This window comes from Triturus cristatus, chromosome 4_2, assembly GCF_964204655.1.
Source record: "Triturus cristatus chromosome 4_2, aTriCri1.1, whole genome shotgun sequence".
NCBI lineage: Eukaryota > Metazoa > Chordata > Amphibia > Caudata > Salamandridae > Triturus > Triturus cristatus.
In genome coordinates, this window is record NC_140586.1 from 378,807,685 (window position 1) to 378,835,038 (window position 27,354).

Genomic DNA, 27,354 nt, shown 5'->3' on the forward strand with positions numbered 1-27,354 from the left:
TCGGCGGGCATTCGTCTACCGAGCCCCTGGTCACTGGCAAGTGGCCCAGACTCTGTCCCCTCTTCTTTCAGGTTCTTCTTAGCTCTGATCCAGGCTTGGATCACACCGGACACTTCTCATCTTCCCGGCAGCAGCACTTTGCAGCATCACGCCATTGAAAACAACGAAGATTCCCGACATCATTTGACACCTATGCACCCGGCTTCCCTGGGTTGGGTAACACAAGTACTCCGGTGCTCACATGGGTGCTGGCCTTAGAACCTTCTAAGTTTGAAAGGGTTTGCTCAAAGTCCTCTCCTAAGTGTCCCTAAGCTTTAAAATTCCAACAGCGACTTTCCCATAGGATTGTACGGAGCTCGGGGCTGTGTTCTCACACTGCACGCGTCCCCCGTGGGTCCCCTGTGTCACTACCTTGGGTGGTTCCTTGGGGTCCCAGCGATTCTATGTGCTCTAGATACTGTGTCTAGTCAAGTTGCCCACTGTGTATTGTGCTATTTACTGTCGTTCTAGTGCATTAATTTTGTGTATGTTCTCTAATCTCATGAAGAGCTTAATAGAGAGTGTTTAGAAATAAATACATATATTTTATATGTACCTTGTGTGGTTCTCCTTTCATTTGGTCATTCAGGAAGTTATAATCTGGCAAACCAAGCTGCTTTACATTCCTTCGAGACTTAGTCTGAAGGCTGCTCTCCATAGCTACCACTAGGATAGCTTTCAATAAAGGTTGTCTTTAACCTGATCATCAATAAGGGTCGTGTGGACTGGTGCAAGATGCCCACTATTACTAGTGGACAGCATATACCAGGCCAACTTCTCACACCCTTGACCAAAATGTCCCTTGTCTCCTGATCCTTCTGGGCCTGTCCTCAGCCTTCGATACCATCAAACATGAAAACCTGATTGATTTTCTTCAACATGGGATGGGATTTTCAGGCCCGGTCCTAAACTGGTTTGCCTCCTTCCTTGACAACCGCACCCCAAGAATCAAAGTTAATCATGCCGTCGCTTCCAGTACCCCTGTCCTGATTGGAGTCCCCCAAGGTTCTGCGCTCTCGCCCACTCTCTTCAACCTCTTTATGGAGCCTCTTGTGTTCATTCTGAGCCGAGCGAACATTCAATACCACATGTATGTGGATGACACCAATTGTACCTGAAGATCTCGCTAGAGGACATAAAAACAATAAATGCTGCTCTTGCCCAAACTCAACAATTGTTAGCTCAGAACCAACTCCTACTAAATAATCTAAAAACTGAATTTCTTTTGATCACCCCACCTAATCACTCAGCTCCTACCCTTGACTGGATTAAACAACTAACTGCTCTGAACGGCACCCCTCATGTTGTAGACTGACAAATCTTTAGGTATCACCTTGGATAAACACTTAAACATGTAAGCATACATTAGGGCTGCTACTAGGGGAGCCAATTTTCAACTCTACACACTGAAGAAAATCAAACCATTCCTTCCTCCCTCCCCCCCCGAAGATCTCAGGCTGGCAGTTCAATCCCTGATTATCCCTAGACTGGAATATGGGCTGGTGACCCTCGCTGGACTTCCCAAAGCTAGCATGGCACCCTCAGAGCTACTTTGAATGCATTGGCTAGACTTTTAACGGGCTCGAGGAAATCTGATCACTTTTCACCCGACCTTTTGTAGCTAAATTGGTTATCTATTGAAGCTACACTCCGACTCAAGATAGCTTGTCTGACTCGTAAAGACTTAAACACAAAAAGGTTCAGCACTTTCAACAGTTACAGCAAACAATGTCCAAAACAGTGAGCATACAAAAAGATATCCAGATCCCAGATGTTGGTGTCTTAAAAGGGATTGTTCTTTATTGAATTCATTTATTAAAAATCAAAGGAACATTACCGACGCGTAAGAAACCAACATCTGGCATCTGGATATCTTCTTTTGTGCTCACTGTTTTGGACATTGTTTGTTGTAACTATTGAAAGTGCTGAACCTTTTTGTATTTAATGTTGCTATATGACATTTTTCCTAAGTAGGGAGTATAGAGGGGAGTGCTCCTTGGTCCTTTGCACTATCCGGATATACTGAGAAATACTACATCTGTCAGGTGCGGACTTCTATAGCCACTACCCTCAATCCATTTGTATCTAACTCATAAAGCCATACACTACAATACCCCGTACTACCTAGCAAATAAGCTGGAGCTATCGGGCTCCAGTCGGAACCTCAGAAGTTCGTCCACCCTTCTCTTGAAACCTCCAAGATTCAAAAAGAAAAGATCTTACAACCGAGCTTTCACTGGTCTTGCTCCGAGAATCAGGAACTCCTTGCCATCCGAGATCAGATCCAATCCTTCCACTACTTCGTTTAAAAATCTGGTCAAAAGACTACTAATGAATGGATGTTAACACGTTGATTATGCTTGTGTGTTTTGTTAATAACCCAAATCTTGAAGTATTTCACTGATGTTTTATTATATGTGTTTACCTTCTTTTTGTTCTAGTCCTCGATAGCTCCTTTAATTGCATTAGCTGTTGATTTTGCTTGCTTCTTTTTTGTTATATTGCCTTGATTCACAGCGCACCTCATGGTTCTCTCTATTGTATGATGTTTTACATTGCGTGCTCTATGGCTCCTCTGATACCCCCTACTCTTTATTCTTTGAATGTTGTTCCCCACAGGTTGTAACTTCACTTACCTTCATTATGTTTTGTATACTTGCTGGCGCCAACTCTGTACAGCGCTCTGATACCCCTTTGGGTCTGGTTCCCGCTTTATAAAACTTTTCAAATAAAATAAATAAATAAAGAGTGGAGTGGCATGTCGTAGAGTGGAATTGTGCATTGTAAAGTGTCTTAAAAGTGAAAGAGAATGGAGTGGCATGAAGTGGCATTTCAGAGATTAGACTGACTTGTTATAGGGTGAACTGGAGGGGCGTGTCATAGGGTGGACTGGAGGGGCGTGTCATACGGTGGACTGGAGTGGCATGTTGTAGAGTGTAGTGTAGTGGAGTGACACATAGAGTGGCAAGGCATAGAGTGGAGTAGAATGTTGTGGAGTGGCGTAGAGTATAGTGCCATGCCGTAGTGTAGAGTAGAGTGACATGTCATAGAGTGGCATGTTGTAGAGTATCCTAGAGTGGAGGGGCATGGAGAGGTACGTTCTAGTTAGATTCAGATTTTACACACACAAAACCAAACAAATTCAGCAGTTAATATTTACATGAGGTAACTATAACGTATGCCCCCTCAATGTATTGCTTATGACCTCACTCATGACATGGACAGTGACATCACTGATGTCATCTCAAATGACATGGAAAGGGTTAAGGCTAATAAGGTGACACTCTTGTATTTGGTCAGTCTCTGTTCCCAGTGCCAATAAGTTGAACGTGTGCATGCTTTATATTACAATAATATCATTTTATGTATCTTTCGACCAAGGCACGCTCAAGGTGCAGCTTCAGTATCAATAACATACTTCAACAGTTCAGCAGATCTTATTTAATAGGATACACTTTCTTGGTTCAGACTGTTAAGTTGTGGGGTTCCCTTCCACTTACACTGGAAACATTGAAGATCACTTGTCCTTCAATGTTGCCTATACAGCAGTTTTCCCAAACACGTGACTCTCCATTCCTGCAAGTTGCTCTAACCCTGTGACTGTCTATTGCATCCAACTTTGGTACGTATCAGGGTGCCGCTCCCTTTAACTTCTTAACTCTGCTTGCTGCTCTGCAATCCATGGATATGCTTCTTAGTTGCACTCAATGCAATAAGATCCCTTCTTAACTGCACTTAATACAACACTATTGCTTATTCGATGCACTCAATGCAACACAATTGCTTCTTAGCTGTAATCAGTGCAACACAATAGCTTCTTAGCTATACTCAGTGCAACACAATAACTTCTTAGCTTAGGCCTGGCCTTAATGTGTTACACAGCCTTTGTACATGCAATGCATTCATGATAGGCTGTATTTGCTCATTAAAGCCAGACCTATTAGCTTTACGTTACTTGTTATAGCAAGCATGCCCATGAAGGCTTGTTCCTGCCGAGTGTAGAATTGTGTTTCACATAACTGTTTTACTCTGGGAAGTATAAGGGACAGTGCAAGTTGTCTCTTCTAGTGCTTCGACACACAAAAAAACTATTACTCGCTGGTGAATAGCATTTTGTTTCGGATTTGCTGAATGTGAACACTTTTTTTCTCAATAAATCTCCGGATTTTATAGCACTTGTATCCTTTTTGTATCGATGTGTTACTCTGGGTAGATAATGCCACATAATGTTCCATCTAATGTACATTTAATCCTATAACATTCTGTAGTATCCTGCATTTGTAATGTATTTTACACCTCCTGTTCAGCCAGTGCTTCTGCTCTGTACTCAATAGAATGTTGAAGTCTTGATGTGCCTTGGAATGTTGAGACACAGAGAGGTGCAGTGACAGTTGAGCATGGGCTGAGCAACAGGCAGGCTGCTCCAGGTGGGGCTCCCCTTGACATTTTAACTACCTGTTATACTGGAACTATTCAACATGTTACCTTCTTGACTAAACCATCTTTAATTACATCCTTCCTGTGTGGACCTCCTCACTACACCTTCCTTGTAATGTGAGTGTTGCCCCGTTCATGCTTGCACCAGCACGCCTTTTGAGAAGGTGATAGTGCCTCAAGGAAACACGATCGCAGATATGTGTCATTTAAACTAGTGACATTGACAGGTCCTACTGATGTCACAATAAACCAAGCGGCCAAAGATGTGCGCCTTATGGTTGTGGCAGAATATCAACATTTCATTATAGATGCAACATTCTTATCCAGAGATTAGGTATTTTTAACCATAATACACATTAAAATGTTAGGTTAGTAAACACGAACAGTGTTTAGTAGCGGATATATTTAAATTCGGACTTGAATTAACATTCTTAATAAAGTAGGCTATAGTCTTTGAAAGCAGTCTGAAAAGATATTTGCGCAATAGCAATTTTCAAGTATTGGAGAGTCTTAGTAAAGCATGGCTAACAGGTTATTTGTAAAGACAATGAGTATGCAGTTCCTAATAGAAAGAAAAAAGAGAAAAAATACCGATCCTAACTGTAGAATAACCACCAGTATAATACAGGAGAGTGATCTCCTTGTTGGAAAAAGACCCTCACACACCTGACAAGAAGGTGTCTTGCTTCATCATCGGGTCTGCTCCTACTCGGGCCGGCGCTGCAATGCCCGATCAGGCGCCCTTGATGGGGCCTACTTAACGGAGATCTTTATTCCGAAGCTGACAGGTGAAGTGCAAGTAAGGGTCTTGGTGTAGGTGAAAGTGCAAGTGTATAGTGAAGTTTAAAATAGGGAAAAATATTCCACTCAATTTGGACCGGTTGCACCGCCGGGGTAGGATTAACTTCGTGACTGTACCGAGTGAACCGACACTAGAATTCAGTGTCGACGGCGACCGGTACTGTTATGGACCAGATCATTAATAACCAGGGTTATATTTGATTAAACTTGATTGACACCAGAGGTACCCCCACATTTTTCAGGGTGCTGTAAAGGTGGTCACTTCTCACTACATGTGTTGGGTGCCCACCACCAAAAAATGTGTAGGTAGTTTTCAATTAGGTCCTGAGGAATTGCCATCGAACAGATAATAGGGCAAGAAACATGTCGACCTCACATTTTAGCGTATAAATCACAACATAGGGTGACCATACGCGATTTCTTTACTTTTAATTAGGGGAAGAACCAACTTCATTAAAGTTATTTTGAGTGGAATGGGTTCCTTGATCATGCTCTCTGGGTTGATTCAAGCGGAGGTTGGTGTTCCCTTGGGATTCTTTACAGGGAGTTTACTTCACCTCTTGCAAGCGGAGAAATAGCTCTGCCCCTTGGGGGAGGTGGTTTGCTTCCCTTGTACTGATGAGCATACCAAATACGATCTTTGGTGACATCAGGATCCTCACTCACAATGTTATTTGGCTTGTTGGCCGCTCACAGATTGTTCTGTGCAAACTAGAACTTATTTTGCTTAGGCCTCCACACTTGTTAGGCCGCAGGCACTGCCTCTCTCTCTGTTCCTTCGGTTCTTTACCCTGGTTCTTTGGTTAGACCTTCACTGTTTCTCTGTTTTTAGCCGCTGCTTCAGCCAAGTCCCTTTTCAGTCTGCTATTCTTTCTTTTAAGATGGGGACTAGCTATTGGATTTGGCCACTCCTGTGTTGGTCTCGTTCAACTTGACCCCTTTTTGCAGTCTTCCACAGTAGACTTATTTCTCTATTATAGTGGGGTTGTTTCTCCCCTGCTGTTTTCTTTTCAGTTGTCTCTCGACTGCCTGATCATAATCGTTCAGTCAGTAGTGTTCTCTCCTATCTGCTCACTTTGTTTTTTGGGGTGTGGGATTTCCACCCCCATTCCTTTTATATAGGGCCATATAGCTGTTTGCCAGCTCACCGTTGTCCCATGTTCAGGCATGACCGATGTTGTGTCCGTTTATATGTACCCTTAGGCACATTTTATTATACAGTGTTAGTGGCGTAAGTAAACGTGAGGGGGTCCCCTGCAAGATATGCTGAAGGGGCCCCTCACGCTCCCAACAGTAGGGGCTGAGGGGGGCCCCTCCAGAATGGGTAAGCCTGGCCCCCCTCCACCGCTGGGGCTGCGGGGGCCTTTGTTACGCCCCTGTACAGTGTTAATTTCTTTATATATTTATGTTTGTATATATTGTACATAGATATATTCATACCGGTCTATTTATATATTTTATACCTTCTTTTATCAGGTATCTCTATAGTACATCATGCTTTCCTACCTCTCTTCTATGCAAAGTGTATTTTGGTGGCGTTCTTGCGCTTTTCCTCATGTCCTGGAGGCACCTCTGCAGGCTCATTGCTTTGCACTCGCCCTCCACCCACCCCCTGGATGATTCTCTGTTGCTTAATCCCTGAGAGTTTCCTTCACTCTCGAGGTGTTTCCTCTGCCCATGCATAGTCTATAGCCATGATTGTTGTTCTTTTTTGCAATATTATCTTAAACTATAGTTTGGCACTCTCTGCATTGCTTACTTCTATGGCTCAGAGCTTTGGCTCAGTAGTTTTAACTGTTGCCCTTGGCCTTCCACCCATTCTCTTTGCCCGGTCACATCACGGGTGCATTGTAGTATTATGTTTATGTGGAGTGTTCTTTCCAACTCGTCTTATTCTTCTGCCATGGTGTCTTTTCCCATGTTCTTGTATGGACGCAGATTCTGTTCTGTGTGGGGTTTTCTACGATGTTTCTTGTGGGATGTCTTTTTCCACACCTCCCTTTCTGGCAGCCGGTCTCTCTCTCTCTCTCTCTCACTCTCTCTCTCTCGCTCTCTCTCTCTCTTTTTCTTATACAGGTCGGATAGCCTAGTTGGGGATCTTTTTTTGAATCAGTTCGCAGGTCCTCCTGGTGGTATTGCTTAGGTATCTCATTCAAAGGTAAGGAATCTGAGGCTAGGCGTCTCTATCAGATGAATAAGTTACTTCCCTTCGGTGCCACCTTATCTGGTAGAGCAAGATCTAGCTGCAAATTCCTTACCGACCCACACATCCTCCCCTCTCTGTGAACTGAAAAATTAGATATTAATATAAATGTTATTTAAAAAGAAGATAATTTTTGGGCACATTCTTTCCATAGCAATTCCTATACGTGGCTCTGCATTTTAGCGTGGAAAGAAGTTTCAAAAGAAACTGATGTCTGCTCGTCAGGGGAGGGCTTATATGGATTCTGTTGACTTCACATCCAGTGGACAATGTCGTTATGGAGGTACTGCTTATAGAAAAGTTTCTGTATCCAGTATGGCGCCTTGGGAAAATTAAAAAGTAATGAATCTGCGGCTAGATTTTATCTCTACCAGATTAGGTGTTACCAAATGTAATTAACTTGTTAATCTCAGTTAAAAGCATTCATTTTCTTGATTTAACTGATTTCCCTTATGAAAGGCTAATTTACAACGACTTGCAAAAAGCAGATGGACGTTAATAGTCTGCACCTACATGACAGTTGTTATCCCAAATCTCGAATTGAGAACCTTCCTTCCCTATGGTCAGTTCTTAAGTCTTCACCACAATTGCAGCACTACTAAGGACTTTGACTAACAGGCTCAACAACTTGCACCTAACCTAGAAGCATGCCATTATCCTCCCAATGTGTCAAGATAGCATGCAAAGGGCATTAAATAATAACAAAGCAACCTTATTGGAACGACACATCCGTGCACACGAGGACACCATCACCTGTGCAACCACATTTACACCTAGTTCTAAAAAGATACAAAAAATCATTCAAAATCACTGCCCAATCTTATAGACGATTTGCATTTAAACGCACAAACAATATCAAAGATATGATTGTGCACACCAGGCCACACAGGACTACCGCGCCCAAGAACATCCCACCTTTAACATAGGAGTGATCAGTGCACCTACCCTGCAATGACAGCCACCTCCCTTTGACGTCTTTGTTAGAGATACCTTTGTTTCATAAATTGAACAAGCTCTCCGGTTGTGAGACTATGCCCCTCTTTTTTCATACCCGTTGAATAATCGCCACTCCTGCAACAACCCTCCATTTATTAAATGGGGATACCCTGGTGTAAAATCCTGGCATAAAGGAAAAAATCCCCTCCACCAGGGAGACTGCACCCTTCCCTTTTCCCTGCTAGATAACCATCCCCCTGACCATGTTGACTTCCCTCCATTTATCAATGGGGATAGCCTGGGTGTTCTCGGGTTATGTCAGCAGCCTGAGACCTTGACTAGATGGAACTCATTGCATATGATTTCTCAACCTGACGCCCTTGCTAGTACCGCCCACTTTTCTTGTGTTTAGCTTGGCCTTTCTCAGGGACCCCATCATGCTGCCACATGTCACCTTTGACTCAGGGCCGGGCCCCGAGATCACTAGTTTACTATACGCATCTCCACCAGCCCCCATCAGCCTACACAGAGGCTGGTACATACACCCAACATGGTGCCTAGACCTGGCCACAAGCTAAGCATACTGGGCCACCCAATATTTACTTTAGCAATTAAGTCCCCCACACAAGTGACCACTAATGAATTATACACCAGTGTATAAAGCCTCCCCCTGTCCTCTGCTCAGCTCCGTGGTGACAGAGACAGGAGTAGGTCGTAGTGAAAATCACGGTGTGGAAACTGTGAGTATCAAGCTTTTACTCTCACCCTCTTGCAAGTCAACTATTTATTTCACCTTTCCTTCTTAGCTGACTTTATCTGATTTGCCTTGCTTAAATTTCCAACCCGCTTATTAGCACTGCTTCTGCCACAAATCAATGGGGCCCACACCTTACCATAATTAGGTAAGTTAGCCCATTTGCCAGGCAATATCTTTTCTTTAACCTCCATTATTTACCCTGATCCCTGCTATGTGTAATGTGGGCCTTACACTGATGTCGCAAACGTGTTTGGCTGCCTTGCGTGTTTGTTCATGAATTAAAATGCCATTCGATGCCGCACCTTCGTTACTAGGGGCTGATCCACCATAGCATGTTACTGACATGAGAGTGACATGCATAGTTTGCTTAATTGGCATGTTTCCTGGTAGGTACGACTAAATGCCTGTATTTTTCTTAGAATATTCTTTCTCATAGATCGGTTTCTAGTGATGCTAAGGTTTACTTTAAACACTCAGGTTCATTAATGTGAATGTGATTGGGTATTTCCATATATCTAAACCCTGATTAACCCAATCCTGGGTAGATTAGGTCTCGGGTACTGAAGAATTGCCTAGATCAACAACTGTAATATGACCAGAAGCATGTCGACCTATTTATAAAAGCTGGATTAGACCATTATATCCATATCCAGCCACACACTGTTTTTAATTACAACAAGGGGACCACCATAATAAAATCCATAAGGTTCTCCTTAGTTCATTGTAAATCACCACTCATCAATCTACACTTTTTCACAAACAGAGCATTACCACTCATACTTCACATGTGGCATACAAATCAAAAGATCTCTGGCAAAAGGCACCCTTGAGGGGCACTTCTAGCATTGTAGTGCCAGCCTGACGAGGAGCTACCCTATGATGAAGCATGACACCCATCCGAGTGTGTGAGGGCTATTGGTCCTGAGCAATCAGATCCCCCGATCTGGTATCTGTCCTTCACTGACCAATAACTTGCTTTCAATACAACTTTATCTGCTAGGAACTGCATACCCATTTCGGTTGCTCCTAGTATGTTAGACATGCAGTCAGATGCTCAACTCTATTGCCGCTGCTCCTACCGTGCCAGGATACACTCTCAGGGTTGAGTTTGGCACACAATAAATCCCAATAACATAACAAAAACACAGCACAGCATATCCGTCCTTGTGCATGAACCTCTAGCAAAGAACCTCATTAAAGATATTTGTCAGCAGGGAAGAACATGGAAGGCATCCTTCACTCTTATAATCAGAGGTGATAAGGCTTGTACCTCCGAGCACCTCTGATCTCTACTAGTGGGATGTTCAAACGGTACACGTGATATTTTTGTTTTCATGGAACCCCTTCCCTATTGAAGCTGACCAAACGTTTTACTGCCGTAATCCGCTTTTGTACCCTTTCTCTATTTTTTCATTTATTTTCTATATTTTTTTTCTCTCCCTTGTATTGCTATTATCTGTATTTTTACTGTATTGTATACGTGCAATCATCAACTAAAAGGTGATGAATTAACCTTTGCAAAGGGTCTGCCACTGAGAGTCACCTCATGGGATTTTTTTCAGTACTTTTTCATCCGTTTGAGCTATACATAAGTTTTATTGTTCAAATCTTTCATGCAACATCTCTTGTAATAAGTGGCAAGAGTAGTAAATTCATAACTGTGCAGAAAGCACTACAGCCACAGAGTTACATATATCCAGTGCCCTTGCTGGTAGCCAATTCTCCTCATAGCACATTTTTGGTTCTTTGTGTTTATCTGAAAGCCTCACGTTGGGTTACTGGTTTCATTCTGGTAATAGCTCCCATGAACGGCATGGTGGAGTTATCTCTGCATACGAAAGCTCTACCACAGATTACAAAAAGTAAACCGCATTCTCGAGCCTTGCTTTAGAATGCCATTATCACACCACTGGCTCCTTAAACCCGCCTAATAACTTTTATTATGCATCAGAATGCAGAGGTAGAAGGTACGACTGAACACATGTTTTATTGTTAAACTATTAAAATTGCCTTTGGCACAGCTATGTTGTGCATTGTTTTGCTTAACAATCCCCTTTATACCCAGTGTATTGTGTAGCACCTAAATGCTCACTGGATCTGCCTAATGTCCTTCATTCATGAAGTATCATAGGACTAGCCTGTGGACAGCATGCATCAGCATTCCACAGGAAGTATTCTTCTTGCATCATCTGTAGCCACCCGCTCTGGTGACCCTTGTTCTGTCGTGCTGCTTCATTTTGTGCTTCTTCATGTCCTTGAGAAGGAAGCTTTTCAAAGACTTTGAAAATGTAGGGGCAGAAGTGGACAACTGAGAGAGGGAGTTTTAGGCAACATTGGCCCGTAGCTGACAATACTTGTAATTACAGGCGTATGCATAGAAGGCATGGAGGTTATCAACCAGCTGCGGTCCGTGCAGGTAACAGCGGTGGGGCGATGTTGGGAGGGGAATTTCGAGAGACGATGCCGAGGGAAAATTAATTATTTATTTAATTTTCTCTCTGCATCGTCCCTTGAAATCCCCCCCCCCAAACCCGGCCCCAACGCTGTTACCTGCACATACCGCGGCGGTTATCAACCATCACTGATACCTTAATAAAGTATGGTTCGTTCCATACAAATACCAAATGCTATAGAGCGAGAAAAGTATTGGTAGTGTGGGTAAACAAGATATTCACAATGATGTCAAACTGAAAGAAGGAGCGGTGAGAGGGAACTATATGAGGTCTGTAGCTTTTATTTCACAACAAATTGTTAGGTAACAGACTTAGAATGTAAAAAACAGAGGTAAAATGGTTAGTAAGACAGAAGTGATAGTCCTTATCGGAGGTAGCAGGGTACATCGTGTACAATTCACAAAAGACAGAGAAAGGGGTGATATGTGTTGTGCTTTGGTGCACATTTCTTACAGGGTGATACTGAGAGTAGAGGGTTGGTGATCAAGTTAGAATCAAACAGAACATTGTGAGAACTATTTGAGTGAATTACTTTTGGTGATCTTAAAAAATATCTGTGCTCAAATTCCTATCCAGGGTATACTCCTCAAGAAAACAACTATGCACATATGGAAATGAAGAGTCTTCTCAGTGCTTGTGAGGATGTGCATGGTATGGTACAGTTTACCACAAATTGTGGCAAGGCCCTAAGATAATGTTTTTCTTAAGGGTGTTTATGGAAATATACAAGATGCTGTGGGGGGGGGGGGGGTGTGCACACCTCAGGAGTTATAGGCAGGGCTAGCAGTGCTGAGAGTATTGGGAGATTGGTGATCACCAGGCATCAAAGGCTAATTTTGGTTTAGTGAAGGCAGAAAAGGATATATATAGCTCAGAGTTGTGGTAGTCTAGTGGGTCCTTTTCAGGAGCAGTGCAGAAGCACTCCACAATGTTGTGTGGAAGTTGAGAAAGCGATCTACCAGAGCAAATGCTGCCCGGTTACATTTGTCAAAATAACGGGGTGCATAGAGACAGCACCCCGGCCATATGTGAATATTGAACTGTTTTGCTATCTTGATATAACTTTTCTATTTTGATATAACAACCTGATTACTTTCCCCTACGCAAATTATTGGTTCAGACTGCAAATCCGCCTATTACTGCCCCCGATTACTAGTTGGGGATTTCTGTGCAATTTGTGCATGAGTTCGCCTACACCAGGATTGCCCGCAGATTGTACCTGAAGTTTGTGAGAGGTCTTAATTGCCACCAATTGTGTTGGCCAACTGTCACATCAGCATAATTTACCCCCATCTTGTAGTCCTGTTATGGGCAGATTTTGCTCCTAAAGCAGGACTAACAGCCCAATTGCAATCAAGGCATTAGTGTTTTAATTATGAAATGTCGATTCTCTCAACACCGAATGCATGATGGATGTGATCTCAGATAAATAGTGAGAAACAAAGCCAGTCACTGAGTCGTGGATCATTATTCAAAATTGGAGCAATTTATATCAAAAGATATGAAAAGCCTAATGGAAACACGTTTGTATGTTTTGCTTCTTTACAGAGAGTCAAAAATAGATCGCTGGAAGACGTGGTTCTGCTTAACATTGACACAAACACCTTGGAAACTCCTTTCAATGACCTCGGCAACCTGCCCGGTGAAGTGGTAAGTCTGAGGGTGTGGAAGGGAGAGGCAGAAGATTGTCACAGCTTCAATTCAATTTTTGTGGCATCTAAGAGTGTAGCAAAACTGTTTGACACATTCTTAGAGGATGAGCAGGACACAACGTCCCTCATCGAGGAAGCGGGATTGTAATTAAAAAGTGAGCTGCCTTCATTAGGCAAAGCAGCCTTAAACGCAAGTGCGGCTTGATTTCGTCTTAATGATCATACCATGAGGCCGGGCTCGCTGTCTGCCTAGTGGCATGTCTTGCAAAAGAGCGAGCGGGCGCTTTTTTGAAGGCAATGCGAAGAAGGGGGCCAATTATCGGTTTCTGCTTCTGCGCCACCTGCCAGCGCTGGTCCCTTTAATTAATGATCTGATGGCACTGGTCAATATAATGAGAAATGCAAGTACAGTCGGGGTCAGAGATTTTTTCCTTTGATCTGTTCTAGGTCTCTGAAACATTTATTTGTTTTCCTTAAATTATTTCAGTTTCATTTTTAATCTTCTTCATCCTGCGGAGGCGGCCACAGGAATGAAACGCTAGCCGTGTCAGCGTTTGCTCTGCCGGGAGCTCAGGCCGCTTACTTGCAATGATGTTTGTAAACTAAACGGCACGCGCTGTTTGCATTAGCAGAGATCCCTTTGAAAGTGTGAAGCCTGTCTGTCTATGGAGGCAGATTCATTAAGGAGCAGTCATTTTTCCCTTTGGTCTTCCATAGGATATTTTTGGTGGTTTGGGGTGGGTTGAATAAGGAGCTGCTTTTAGCTTTGGTCGAGGGCAGTCTATATTTTTCTATTAAATTGACTTATTTTTGATTTCCCTTAAGATGATGATGTTCCCACTCCTCTTGTTGGTCATTGTAAAATAAGCTGGTAAGGCGGGAACACTTTGTTCGCATACTTGCTCAGAAGGGGAACCACACTATACTTTGAAAGATCATTTTTTTGATGGAATACTACACAGCCTAACAAATGAGAGAATCCCAACGGCAGACTTTTGATTAACCAAAAGAAATGAAGCTCTTGGGCAGCCAACGTTGAGTGTGGATCAGCAATGCTTTACATGCTGGATGTAAGGCAGGAATCACATTTGACCCTTACCCTCTTTAATGATGGTATTCGAGTAAATAAGTGAAAAGAAAATGTGGCCCACTATACTGGCAAGAGTGGTAGTCAAATACATTCTCTCGTAGTGAGCAAAGCTGTAAGGAAGGCCAGTTATTTTCTAGATTATTCTGGCATGGACATACAATAAATCTAAGAGTGGGAGAAAAACGTATGAAAATGGTCTCCAAACACTGCAAATCAATGCAGCGTGATCAGTATTTCGGTTTTTCATAGGAATCCTTTGGACGTGGGAATGTTAAGGAAGTAAAAAAAAAATGTAGAAGAGAGAACATTTTAGGGGAATTAGGTAATTTTAGAAAACAATAGGTTGCAAACATATATGGCCTAAGAGTCTGCACTGATTGCATGTGACTAAATATTGGAGCTCTTGTGCAATGCGTTGCGAGGGGCAGTCTATTGTGTAGCTCACCATAAATGGGGTATTTTAGTGATCTATACATTTAAAATAGCTGCCCTATTGTGCCTTCAATTGAACCATTTTCTAGGGTTTTTGTTTCTTAAATAAACATATGTTGTTTATTTGTGATCTTAGTAGCCACTATGCTGTTCTGATTACTAAGGGCCCGATTATGATAGTGGTGGGACCGCCACCGTCAAGCCGTCGGTGGCAGTCCCACCGCCATTGGCCCATGCAGAACCACAGGCGGAAGGTGGGTGGGCGGAGAGACGATCTGCCACTCATGCTCAAGGAGCCAGTCGGATGGTCTGCAATCCCTACAATGGTGGCGGTGCCTGCTCGGGGCCTGCCGTAGAGATTATATTGTACATTTCCGCCGGCCGTTTCATGGCGGTTAACCGGCCATGAATAGGCTAGTGGAAAGTGACTGTGTTGGCCCCTAGCGGCCCCCCTGGCCCTCCATCATGAGCCCTGGGGGGCCCCTATGGAGCCCCCCTGAACACCCCTGCACTATGTGGCAGGCACCATATGGTGCCTGCCACATAGCGCAGGGATGTTTACAAACATGCCTCGTAGCATTGAGGCGTGTGCTGCAGCCCTATTTTGGGCCGCATCACAAGCCTCAATGCTACGAGCCATGTTTCCGACCGCCACCACTGCAGTCGGATCGTAATCTGTCTGGCGGGACTGCCGACTCCCTGTCGGGTGATCCTGTTCCCAACAGGGTGGTGGTCGGACGCTCATCAAACTGCCATCATCATCAGGCCCTTAGTCTTTTCAGTGAATTTCTGTTGATTTTGCACACCTTTATCCATCCACAGCAGAAACTTGGTATCACATTGTTTGCTGCACCTCCGCTGGGTTGTTTGTGCCAACTGCCATGCTGTGTAAGTAGTGTGTACAGCAACAGCCACTAACCCTGTTGTTTCAGCTTTTAATATGTGGTCCACAAATTAAATCTCTTGTGACATTATTTCAAGACACTACATGTACAATAAATGCACAATGGTCCAAGAAAATCTCTACATCTCAAATTTGACTTTTGTTCTTAAAAGGGACATTTTATATTCCCCTATGGTGTTAAGTTGCCAGAGGTTTTTTTTAATTCAAGAGGCAGCTCAATAATTGCAAAATTTGCTGGTGAGGTAACACATTTCCAAACCAAAATGCTACTTCCTAATTGGGTGGTGTTTTTCCTGGGTTGGTGAGCGATGGTTGAAAGGATAATTTCCTAACAAGATAAACATCTGAGGATCTCCACATAGCTTCTTCCAGCCACCTGGGACCTTTGAGTGGTTTACTCCAAGATGAAGTTTATTTATGTGTATGCCTTTTTTGGAACAGTTTGTGTACATTCATCAGAGGTTAACAAAGTTTGTAGCAATCAAAAAATTGTATACAATGAAATAAATAATTCTGCCAGAACCATAGATACTCTTGGGTATCAATGTATTATATAGGCCTGAACTTTCGAATTGCAGTCAGTGCCCACTGTGCACTCCACCATGCGGGCAGCGACTTTGGTAAACTTTGGATTTGGTGATCATGCAATGTCTCATCTTTTTGGCCTACGTATGCAATACAAATTTGAAAAAAGCATAGCAATGAAGGAGTGTCCCAGAAGCCAAGGCACTGAGGTGTACACTTTTTGGTGGTTGTTCCCATGTAATCAGACAAATTGCTGTCACTCGCAGCCCCATGCTCTATGCTGTGGTGGGCAGAAGGAAAGTGCATAGGTCGAAGGACCCCCGAGTTCTCCTGCCTCTCTCAGGTCTGTGGTGTTCTGGAAGTGGTAGTAGAAGGTGGGTAAAACTGCCAGCCTCCATCTACTTTGCTTGGGTCTCCACAGTTTTGGGTGAACACAGCGGAAGAGAGTGTTTCCCATATTGATAGAACAATAGTAGGAAACAACAACTTCTGTTTCCTACTTTTTGTAGCTCCGAATAACCAGATTTTGATTGTTATTCATACTAATGGACCTCTGGCTGCTATACAAAACAAAAACTAAATGTACTTTTTCTCCTGCCAAATTACCCTCTGTATTTTCCCTCCGTGCCCCTCCTTGCACAAAAGCTGTGCTGTCTGCTCCTACATGATCAGGCTGGTTCCAGTGCAGCATATTCTTCGCTGTCACTGAGGGTCGGAGGAGGCCCGCCTTAACAGGTACAATTGGTGGTCTGCAGGAAGGAGATACCTGCACTCTCCTACCTCCTTCTGGTCTGTGGAGGTCCAGGAGAGGGGGTAGAGGGTGGGTGAAAGGCAGCCACCACTCCATAGAACATGGCAAGGAAGAAAAAGACAGGGGAGGTGAGCACTTTCGCCAGTTGATTCAACAGTGGTAAACATATTCTGTTTCCTACTGTTTTTATGTTATATCAAATCTATTATTCATTCTAATGGATCTCTCGGACTGTCATACATAACACAAAATTGAATGTACATTTTTTCCTGTTACCGACCCCCCCACCTGCCTCTGCTAATTTCACCAACTCAAACAGGAAAAAAACAGACATCTTTACCACCCTCTGCAGTATCTTGAACTTCGCTCCAAACCAAAATCTAATAAAATAAGTGGCATACTGCCACCGTCACGCGCCCATCCAGCTGTACCCACCCAATAAAAAAAACACTTTGTATCCTGCTACCCTCTCTCACCACTCCCTGAACATTCCTTCTGCACCTCCACCCAAAGCTGTGGAAACAGAGAGTCAATATCTTACTGACAGCCTAAAAATCCCTCTTAGTTACTGGTCTCTGCAGACCCATAGCTGACTGGAGAGGCACCTGTTCGTGGCATAAGAGCGAACACCTCGGATTCCCCTATTTCCATTATATCTGTGAAAATCCGAGAGGCGGGAAAGGGTGGATTAGATGGTGGACTGCGTGAGACGACATTTCACTGTCTTTTGCGGCTTTTAGCGACCAGGTAGATACAGTGGGTCAACATCTGCTGAGATCCATCCTCAGGTTCTTGATAATTGCTTCAAGATCATTACAACATAAAACATGCACAGTAGGTAGTGTGCTTTGTGGTCTGTTCATTCCATCATGCAGCCCTGGCTGCTGAGAATCTTGTGGTGTGTTTTCAGGGCATCTTGGCACGTCCATGACACTTTAGGACAATAATGCCATTCTGTTGCAAATGCATCTTCCAAAAATTAAAAAAAATAATTTGATAGTCTCTCTTTTGGCCATAGTAAAGTATATTGAGCAAAAGCACACTTGCTTGGTATTTTCTGTCTGATTAACATTTATTGTTTTTATTTAATAAAGATTCCAGTTTTCTGCTGGTATACATCCTTATTACACGTGTTACTCAATAGCTGAAGCAAGCTGAATGGTTTGGATATTTGTGATATAATTAACTCTTATAGAATGCATAAGCACTTAAATGTTATTTTTATATATGGGTTGTGGATTTAGGAACGGACTCTTTGTGTGTCTTACAATAGAAAAATATCTCCACTACAAGATATATTTGAAAAGACTCCCAGTTCTTAACTTAAGTTCTATGAATTGATGACTTCACTCTTCACAGCCATGCATGGCATAAATCAAAACAATGGGGCCCCTCTGCTGAATGTGAAGAGGGAACCTGAGTCTACGGTATCTCACAAATATTAATTGGCGTTTGGGTGGGGGGCTCTGAAGTGTTGGGGCCCCTTCACAGCAGGGGCCTGCGTTAAGACCCTGTAGCCATGACATATCCAAGTGCCTGTGCACTTAATATAAGACTTAGATAGTAACGTTTTTTACTTGTCTGGGTGTTTTCTAATACCTTTAAGCATTACTTGTTCGACTTTTTAATAATTTAAGTATATGAACGGTGTGCAAGTAATTGTGCTTTTAAAATACCTTTTAAAACGCCATGCAGAACTTTAAAGGTAAATAGATCTGTTATTCTGGTTTCAGTAAGTGTGTTATTTGAAATTCGGGCCATGGGCACTCTTTCATCCAGTCATTGGTTCTTATCACTGTGTAACTAGTAAACGCACTGAGAAGAGTGTAAGCGGAATCAAGTATTTTTTCCTGTATCCAGTATTTACATTTGCTGTTGGCAAACTGAGCAGTGCTTCATCTTAGCTCCCACTTCACCATGTCCTTTTGTATTTATTGTTGCCGGTGGTATTTCATCAGATAAAGTTTAGCACCGTGTTGTATGCTCCAAATAAAGCATTGAAATATTTAGTCCCTGTCAGCTGGCCAGTAAACAAGACATTGGCAAGAAGTGTGTATCAAGTATTAACACAGATCTACTCAGTATTTATTCTGAACTCCTCAAAGTGCTAAACACATTCCACCTAATGAAATAACTAAAGGATACGAGAGAAATTAATCGGTCTAACAAGGTACTGAAAACATGGGGCAAAACCCGAGTAAGAACTGAAGTGCAGGAGTCGTGTTCTCTAGCACATACATTGAGCAGTAGGAATGTGGTGGGGGGGCATCTCAACAAAGATTTTTTTTAAATCAGCAGGCGAGGGTTGGGTCGAAGGCTAAAGGAGAATTTGAAAAATGAAATTCCAAAAGGGCATATTAATTTAGGAAAAATAGAAAGCACTAAACAATGTCAAGTTAATAATGTTATACATCAAAACAGAACTGAGTACAAATAATGAAGGTAAACATGCATTCAACACAGACCACGTTAAAGATGCGCATGAAGAACTGCAACCCAACGATAGCATTGGCCTTCGTGGCACGAATAGTGTGCAGGAAGCACTAGAGTAACGCCAACTAAAAAGGAGACGGCGGTTTTAGTTTACACATGAGTTGGATTGACGCGGAAGCAGCAAACTGTGTGCCGTAAAGTAACAATGAATGAGTGCACGTCACCTGACCATTCTAAGACTGCCCAAAAAACGAATGTTAGGGTTTCTGGGGGCAAGCAGTCTGTATTGCACACATTGTATTAAAAAAAGCTGTGAAAATGTAAGAAATGCAGCTGGCCGATGGGTGCAGAGCTAATATATTTACATTACTATAAAAAAGATTAAAAAGCGTACTGACAAACCTAATAAAACGTTTAATTGCAGTAGCTGCTGTATAAACAGAACCAGGATCGAGGAGTGCGAAAAAAACCGTAACTTTTCTATCGTGCCCTCTCTATTCCCTTCTGCATCTCGCCCTCTCTTACACACTTCAAGAAAATGACACCGCCAAATAAGACCGCCAAGTAAATGAGCTGCGCTATAAATCCAACACATTTCTAAGATCTCCTCAAAATGTCCTCGATTGTCTCCATTAGGGCCAAATATTTCACAGCCATTGGGAATACGCTCAGTTAGCAGAAAGATACTTCGCCCGTCCCGCGTGCCATTGCCACAATACTTTTACAACAAACTTTTTTTTTTATCATCCGACTTGAGGTGACTGATTTGTGATTTTAATCTGGATGTTAGTCTTTCCTATTCTCCGTCTAGCACAATAAATCACCCCAGATTAGAGGATTTTTTTTAAAACGTCACTAATCATTTAAATGGTACTTACTGGTTTCATTTGACTTTTGGCGCATGTGAACTCTATTATTTTTCTCTTGACTGACCGCTTGCCGTGATTGTTTAAAAGTTCAGAGGTCACAGTTGTCATGCATTACCAGCTCTTTTTTCATGCGGACCCTCTGCTGTGTTGTGTGCTGTAATCTTCTTAATGGCTTCATTCCAATATTCACACATAATATTTTCGATTTATTGGCTGTTGGAAATACTGCCATGCCAGTAGCAGTTCCGCTGCTCCTAAAGTATTCAAAATTGGACAAATAAATCATGGCCGGACATTCGGGAATCCTTTGTTTCCTTAGGCAGAGGGAAAAAAAATATCCTTCCTGTCTTGTGAGGAGATGGCTTGTTTTTGTGTTTCATCAATTGACCACAGACTGGAGCCTAGTAGGAAAAGAAAGGAAACACATTGTGAGGATTATTTTAGTAGACTAGCATTTTAAGGGCTGTTCCAAAGGGGCATTCTTTTCGTAGATCAGAGTCCCACAAGTCATGCTTAATTTGTAAAAGGAGTGCAGGGGCCTGAGTATTTTTTCGAGCCTGACTCTGGCGCTGAGGAATTTCAAAGGTTGCCGAATACCAAGATTGTCTAGTCTGGATTCAACATTATTTCACTTACTTCCAGCACTCTACAATCCAGTTTCTCTATTTCACTCTTGCAGGTTCTTTTTCATCTCTGCATTCTCTGTTTATTTATGTGATGGTTTTATGTAGTGCTAACTAGACCCGAAGGAATCAGAGCGCTTTACAACAGTAAATGTTCACAACAAAGATAACAAGACTATATAGAGCATCTGAGCCAGAGCGCTTTACAATAGTAAATGTTCACAACATAGATAACAAGTATAGTGTTATTATTAAAATAATGTTGTGTCTTATATAGCGCTAGCTAGATGCGAAGGTATCAGAGCTCTCCCCATGCTATGCAACAGCATACACAAGGGAACTCACCGTTTCCCTATCTTGTTATTCCTCCTTCTTCCCCCCTTTTCTACCTTCCCATCTCTTGTTGTGGGTCAAAGTTTGATAATAAAAAAATAAGTCCTGGTCCCCACAAATGAGTGCCGGTACTCGGCACCTACCACCACAGAGCTACCAACAGCCCTGTCCACTATTTTGAGAACTATCATGATATAGTGTCTACCTTTAGTTAGGAACGTGGTAACTTGTGTTTTGTGAATCAGTTTGTCAATCTTACCTAGGTGTAGCCATCACCGATTTTCACCTGTGTTTTTTTTTTTTTTTAAATAGTCCCTACCTTTAGGCACCACCAACAGGGAACACTGCTGGAACGGAGTTTTTATGGAAGCAAAATGCACTTTGTAAAATTAAAATAAGGAATTGGTGGCAGATCACAAGTCATACTCTACACCCTGCAAATGTTCTTCCTGATTTCAATATTGTGGCCTCTGGTATTTAAATAAGTTAGCAAGCGCTAACAATCATCTTTGTCTATCGAGGGCATTTTCTATTTGTTTGGTGCAACCGTTGCAATCTTTGTTGTAAAAGCTCCACTTTCTTATTTTCAATTCACACTCTCTTTATTTCCGACTTTGCTATATTCGTTTTACTTCAGTGGAACATGACACTGTGGCTCCAAAAAAACATTCTCAGTTTGGCCCTTAAACAATAGTTAATAATCTGCTTTCTCCTCGTTTGATATTTTCTTAGATACATTAGTTGCCCCTTTAGTGTATCCTTGAACAGCAAAGTTGTAGTTCCAGTTGTCAATCAGTCTCTCGAACAATGTTTGGTCAAGCCTAACACAGTTATTCCGATGAAAGTTCAACTGTAGTTTATCCTGCAACTTTTTTCTTCCCAGTTGCACCTCTTCATAACCATGATATCTTTTTTCCCTTCTTGCCATTTGGATGCCGATGGATACAGAACGTTCTATAGTTTGTTGATCATCAGCACCTCTCCTCTGTTTTGGAATGTGCTGGTGGGTCTTTGGGTGTTTTTTGTAGGTACACACTTCCTTCCAGAAAGTGGTAACTGATGGGCCTTTCCGAAATATATGGTTCTTCTAGTCATCTGAAACCTCTCGCATTGTAAGCCTACAATAGACTTGGTGTCATGGAAGTTGTCGGTGTTATACACACTGTGGCTCATCCCATCTAAATTCAACATTGAATACTGTTGTTTGTTCACAACCGTTGGCACATTGGGAGCCAGACATATTGTATCCCAATCTCTTCTCTGCTTTTATCGTTTGATGTCTGTTAGAAATGTGGTCTCTAGTTCTAGAGATGTGCACCCTGTCCAAGTAGGGCCCACAATCTTAGTCAGGGTAAGTCACAACACAATCCTAAATTAACCTGTGCTCGCCCTTTGGTAGCTTGGCACAGAGCAGGCAGGCTTAACTTAGAAGGCAATGTGTAAAGTATTTGTGCAAAAACTTATACAGTGTAACAGTGAAACCACCACAAAAAAGACTCCACAACTGTTAAGGAAAATAGAGAATATTTATCTGAGTAAAATAAGACCAAAATGACAAAAATCAAATGTGTAGAATTTGAGAAATTAAATTTTGAAGAAATAAATGCAGTATAGCACCTAGAAGCAAGTAGCGCTAAGAAGGTTACTTTAGGTCGCGCTGGATCAGGGCAAAGTCAAAGTTCGGGCTGACCACAATGGAGCACTGGCTTGTTATAGGTCCCACAGAGGCCCCAAAACAAAGTACCTTTCCTGGCCGCAAGCGGCAAGATGTGTGGACCTTCTCCACGCAGTGAGGACCATGCGTCAGTTCCGAAGATGGGTGCCTGAAACAAGACGCATCGAGTGATTCACCAGTTTCTACCATGTAGTCGAGGGGGATGTGTCGATCTCATCTAGGTGCAGAAGTAGCAATATACTGTCACGTGTGTCGATTTCTGGAGACAAAGAGCTGGTACTGTAGCAATGCCCCCATTTTACTCCCGCAACCGGGTTGATGTGCTGGTTCTGCTACATGCAGACAGGAGATGCGTCTAAATCCGTGTGGCAAGCATCTGGGCAACTTCCAGTGAGCCAGGCACAGGGGCAGTGGTAGAGACTTTGATATCCCTGCGTCTCAAGCAACAGGATGCAAGCAAACAAGCTCTTGGAGATCACTTGGAGGAAGGCAGAGTTCAGCAAGCCTTCTGCAGAGTCAGAGAGCAGCAGGCAGCATGGCAACAAACAGAAAAGCAGACCTTCCAGATCAGCAGTACAGTTGAGTCCTTTGAGCATCACAGCAATTCTTGTGACAGAGGTTCAGGTGTGGGATTAGAATGTCTCCTTTTGTGTGGGTCAGAGACCCTGTACTTTTACCCAAAAGTGCCTTTGAAGTGGAGGTGACATCAAAAACTGGCCTCTGAAGTGCACACAATCCCTTTCAGCCCACTCCTGTCTGCCAAGCTGACAGTGGGGGTAAATCAGTGCCTTGTCTGTAGACAGGACACTACCTATTGAGTGTAAGTGTCAGCCCCTCCCATTCCTCCCTGCCCAGGAAGAAGCATTAGAATGCTGATGAGTGCTGAGAATGCAGGTGAGCATCACCTTCCGGTGTTTGTGACGACCTCGAGGGAATGCACAAAGTTTAGCTGCCACAAAAGAGCTGAGAAATGTCCCCTTTCTAATAGATGGCATTTCTAAAACAGTAATATTAAATCCAACTTCACCAGTAAAGAGGATTTATAAAGACCATTCCAATCATATGAAACATGAAAAAGCTACTCCTCTCTGATCAGGAATTGCAGCTTAAAAGTGTATTAAGGAATTCCCAATGCTAGCCTATGAGAGTAGTAGGCCTCGCAGTAGTGTAAAACTAAATAGGCTGTTTGTCACTACCAGGACATGTAAAACATTAAAGTAGCCACGGAATACTCCTATTGTATCCGTGCAGTGGCTTAGCTCCGAGGTCTCCACGTTTTGCGTAGGTCCGTCAGGGTGAACTGTTTTGCTGTCTCTAGCCAATGCCTGGCCGATTATCGCCAAAAATGTGGTAAACAAAGTGAAGCTGAAGCTCTATTTTAAAAAAAGAAGCTTTATTCCCAGGCGACAGCTCAGACACCCAACCAGCACGGTCAAGCGACAAATCCAACTCTCAACGGCAACACAATAGAATGTCAAAACAACGTCACAGAATGATGTACATATGACGGCAGCATGAGGAGAGCTCATAAAGTTGCACAAATTATAACAAGTACATGTTCTGACTTTTACGTACATAGCACCTTGCCCTTTGGGTTAACAAGGGCCTTCCTTAGGGGTGACTAATATGTGATAAATGGGGAGTTTAAGGCTTGGCAATTAGTTTTAAATGCTAATTTAAAGTGGCAGTAAACTGCTCACACAAGCCCTGCAATGTCAGGCCTGAGACAGGTTTGAAAGACTGCTTTTGTCGACAGCAGAATCAGTGCTGCAGGCCCACTAGTAGCATTTGTTTTACAGACCCTAGGTGTATGGTAGTCGAACACTCACTTTCTTGACTCTCATCAGGCAGGTTTCAGACCTGCACTTTCAGCTGAGTCAGTTATTCTCACAGTCATGGACGAGCTTAGAAGGGGGGCTGTCAAGGGTATCACCCAGGTCTTGGTTCTCCTTGATTTGTCAGCCGCATTCGACACGGTCGATCATGATCTCCTGATTGACCGTGTCAGTAATGCTGGGATCCAGGGTCTGGCGCAGAAGTGGCTCTCTTCTTTTTTCAGCAATTGATTTCAATCGGTTCGCCTTGCCAACTTCTCCTCCAGTAAAATGAAATTGACCTGTGGGGTACCTCAAGGCTCCTCCCTTTCACCACTCTTTTTCAATTTGTACCTACTACCCTTGATCTGCTCTCTGAGAGAAAGAATGGTTGGAACCTTTAACTAGACTGACAACCTTCAGTTGGTATTTGATATCAAATCATCTGCAGTGTATGTGTCTAACTTTCAATCCACTCTGAATTTTATCAGCGATTGGATGAATAGCAATCAACTAAAACTGAATCCTGACAAAACCGAGCTGATCCTTACGGGCGGGCTAGTCAACCCGTGGAACTCCAGCTTTTGGCCTCCATTGCGGGGAAATCCCCGCCTCCCAGCAGGCTCTACCAAGAGTTTGGGTATTGTGATCAGTAACGATTTGTCTATGAAAGCCCAGATTGGCTCAGTGGTCTCTGCTTGTTTCTTGCAATTGCGAAGAATCCGGAAGATTAGTAGATTCCTGACCACTGAAGCCCTGATCCTAGTCATCCTAGCTCTGGTAATCTCTAGTGTTGATTACGCTAATTCACTGTATGTTGGTATCCCAGCATATCAATTACATCGCTTGCAGCTGGTGCACAAGCAAGTGGCCAGGTTGATTTTTCGCCTGCCCAAATGGCACCACGTTAGACCGCTGATGAAGAGTCTACATTGGCTTCCTGCGGCTTAACGCTGCGCCTTCAAGCTGGGTTGTACCATCTTCAAATCCCTCTCAGGTAACAGTCCAGCATTTATCTCTTCCAGGATTCAGCGCAATACCCCTTCTCGGGACCTGCGTTCTTCCCATTTGAATTTGCTGGCTACTCCATCATTCAAACGCAAGAAGCACGGGGGACTAAGATTTGCGGTCTTGGCCCCGCAATTTTGTAACTTGCTTCCTGTGGAGCTGAGGTCTGTGACTTCTTAAGCACAGTTTAGGAAACAGCTTAAGACTTAGCTGTTATCCCTGGCGTATGACTAAGTTAATTCTCTCGTTGTTGCAGCCTCCCCTATGACTCCAGCGCCATGAAACCGTTTGGTGTACGTGCGCTTAACAAGTGCCTTTAACATAACATAACATGGTATACCACTTTACAAGGGATGTACAGGTAAATTAAATATACCAAACAGGTGTAAGCCCATCATAACATGTTTATGGGAGAGAGCAGATGCACTTTAGCACTGGGTAACAGTGGTAAAGTGCTCAGAGTCCTAAAAATGGCAAAAACAAAGTCCGAAAAGTGGAGGGAGGCAGGCAAAACGTTTGGGGAAGACTACCCTAAGGCTGGCAGGTCTAACAATGTCTAACAGTACCTTAATATACATTTGTGATGTTCTTCCCAACTTTAGCAGCTGCTGCAGCAGCATCATCAGAAGTATGTTTGGAGCCCCTAGCATAATCTAAATGTGGCACATTTTCCAATTGCTTGTTTGCTCCTTTTCTTGGCCCAGCACGATGCTGTACATGTCAAAGCACTGGTACTAGAAATCTCCTAAAGGTACCAGACTTCTTGTTGGTATAGACATCTAGGCCCACATCTGGGACCAAAATGCAACATGGACAGCAATGTTGACTGGTTTGTTAGAGACTGCTGTTAGAATAAGGTTTCTGGTTGGCAGAGTATACACACTGTCCAAGCAGCAACCACAATCCTTGTCAGAGAAAGTCAGATACACAACAAAAATTAACCTGTGCTCACCCTCTGGTAGCTTGGCACAGAGCAGACAGGCTTAACTTAAGAGGCAGTGTGTGAAGTATTTGTGCACAAGACACACAGTAACACAGTGAAAACACCAGAAAAAGACTGCACGCCAGTTTAGCAAAATAAATATATTCTGAACAAAACAAAACCCAAAACGACAAAAATCCAATTAGTAGAAGTCCAGATATGAATTTTTAAGGAATAAGTGTCAAAATAGCAGTTAGAAGCATATAGCACTTTAAGGAGTAAACTGGTTGCGCTGGACTAGGACAAAGTCAAGAGTTTACGCTGCCTGTAATGGAGCGCAGGCCAGCTATAGGACCCACGCAGGGCCCGCTGAGCAAAGTACCTTAATCGTGTTCGCAGCACGAAATGCAATAGTTGCAATTCTTCAGTTTCATGGGTGAAACATCGACTCCAGAAAGTGGAGATTCTGATGGTGCTGCGCCAGGTTAATCCACTCTGGAGGGGCGATGTGTCCATCTTCTCCTCGCAGTGGCAACGATACGTTGGTTCCGGTGCAGTGATTCTAGAGATGCTGCGGCAGTGCTGAGTGCGATGCGCTGGTCCCAGTCCCTGCAGCGGTTTCAATGTGCAGGTTCTTTGCAGCTGCAGCACTTTAGACTGACTTCTAAGAGCCCTGGACTGGATTGGCACCACTTGG

At 43.1% G+C, this 27,354-nt stretch overlaps 1 protein-coding gene across 2 annotated transcripts in view; it reads left to right on the top strand.

The window, feature by feature from the left end:
* The window catches only part of DENND1B (DENN domain containing 1B), a 1,072,082-nt gene that overhangs the window by 742,546 nt on the left and 302,182 nt on the right, over positions 1-27,354 (top strand). For both annotated transcript variants that reach the window (XM_085601836.1, XM_085601835.1), the window contains one exon: positions 13,175-13,276. In XM_085601836.1, coding sequence (XP_085457962.1) covers positions 13,175-13,276 — 102 coding nt within the window. The remainder of the gene's footprint in view (positions 1-13,174; positions 13,277-27,354) is intronic.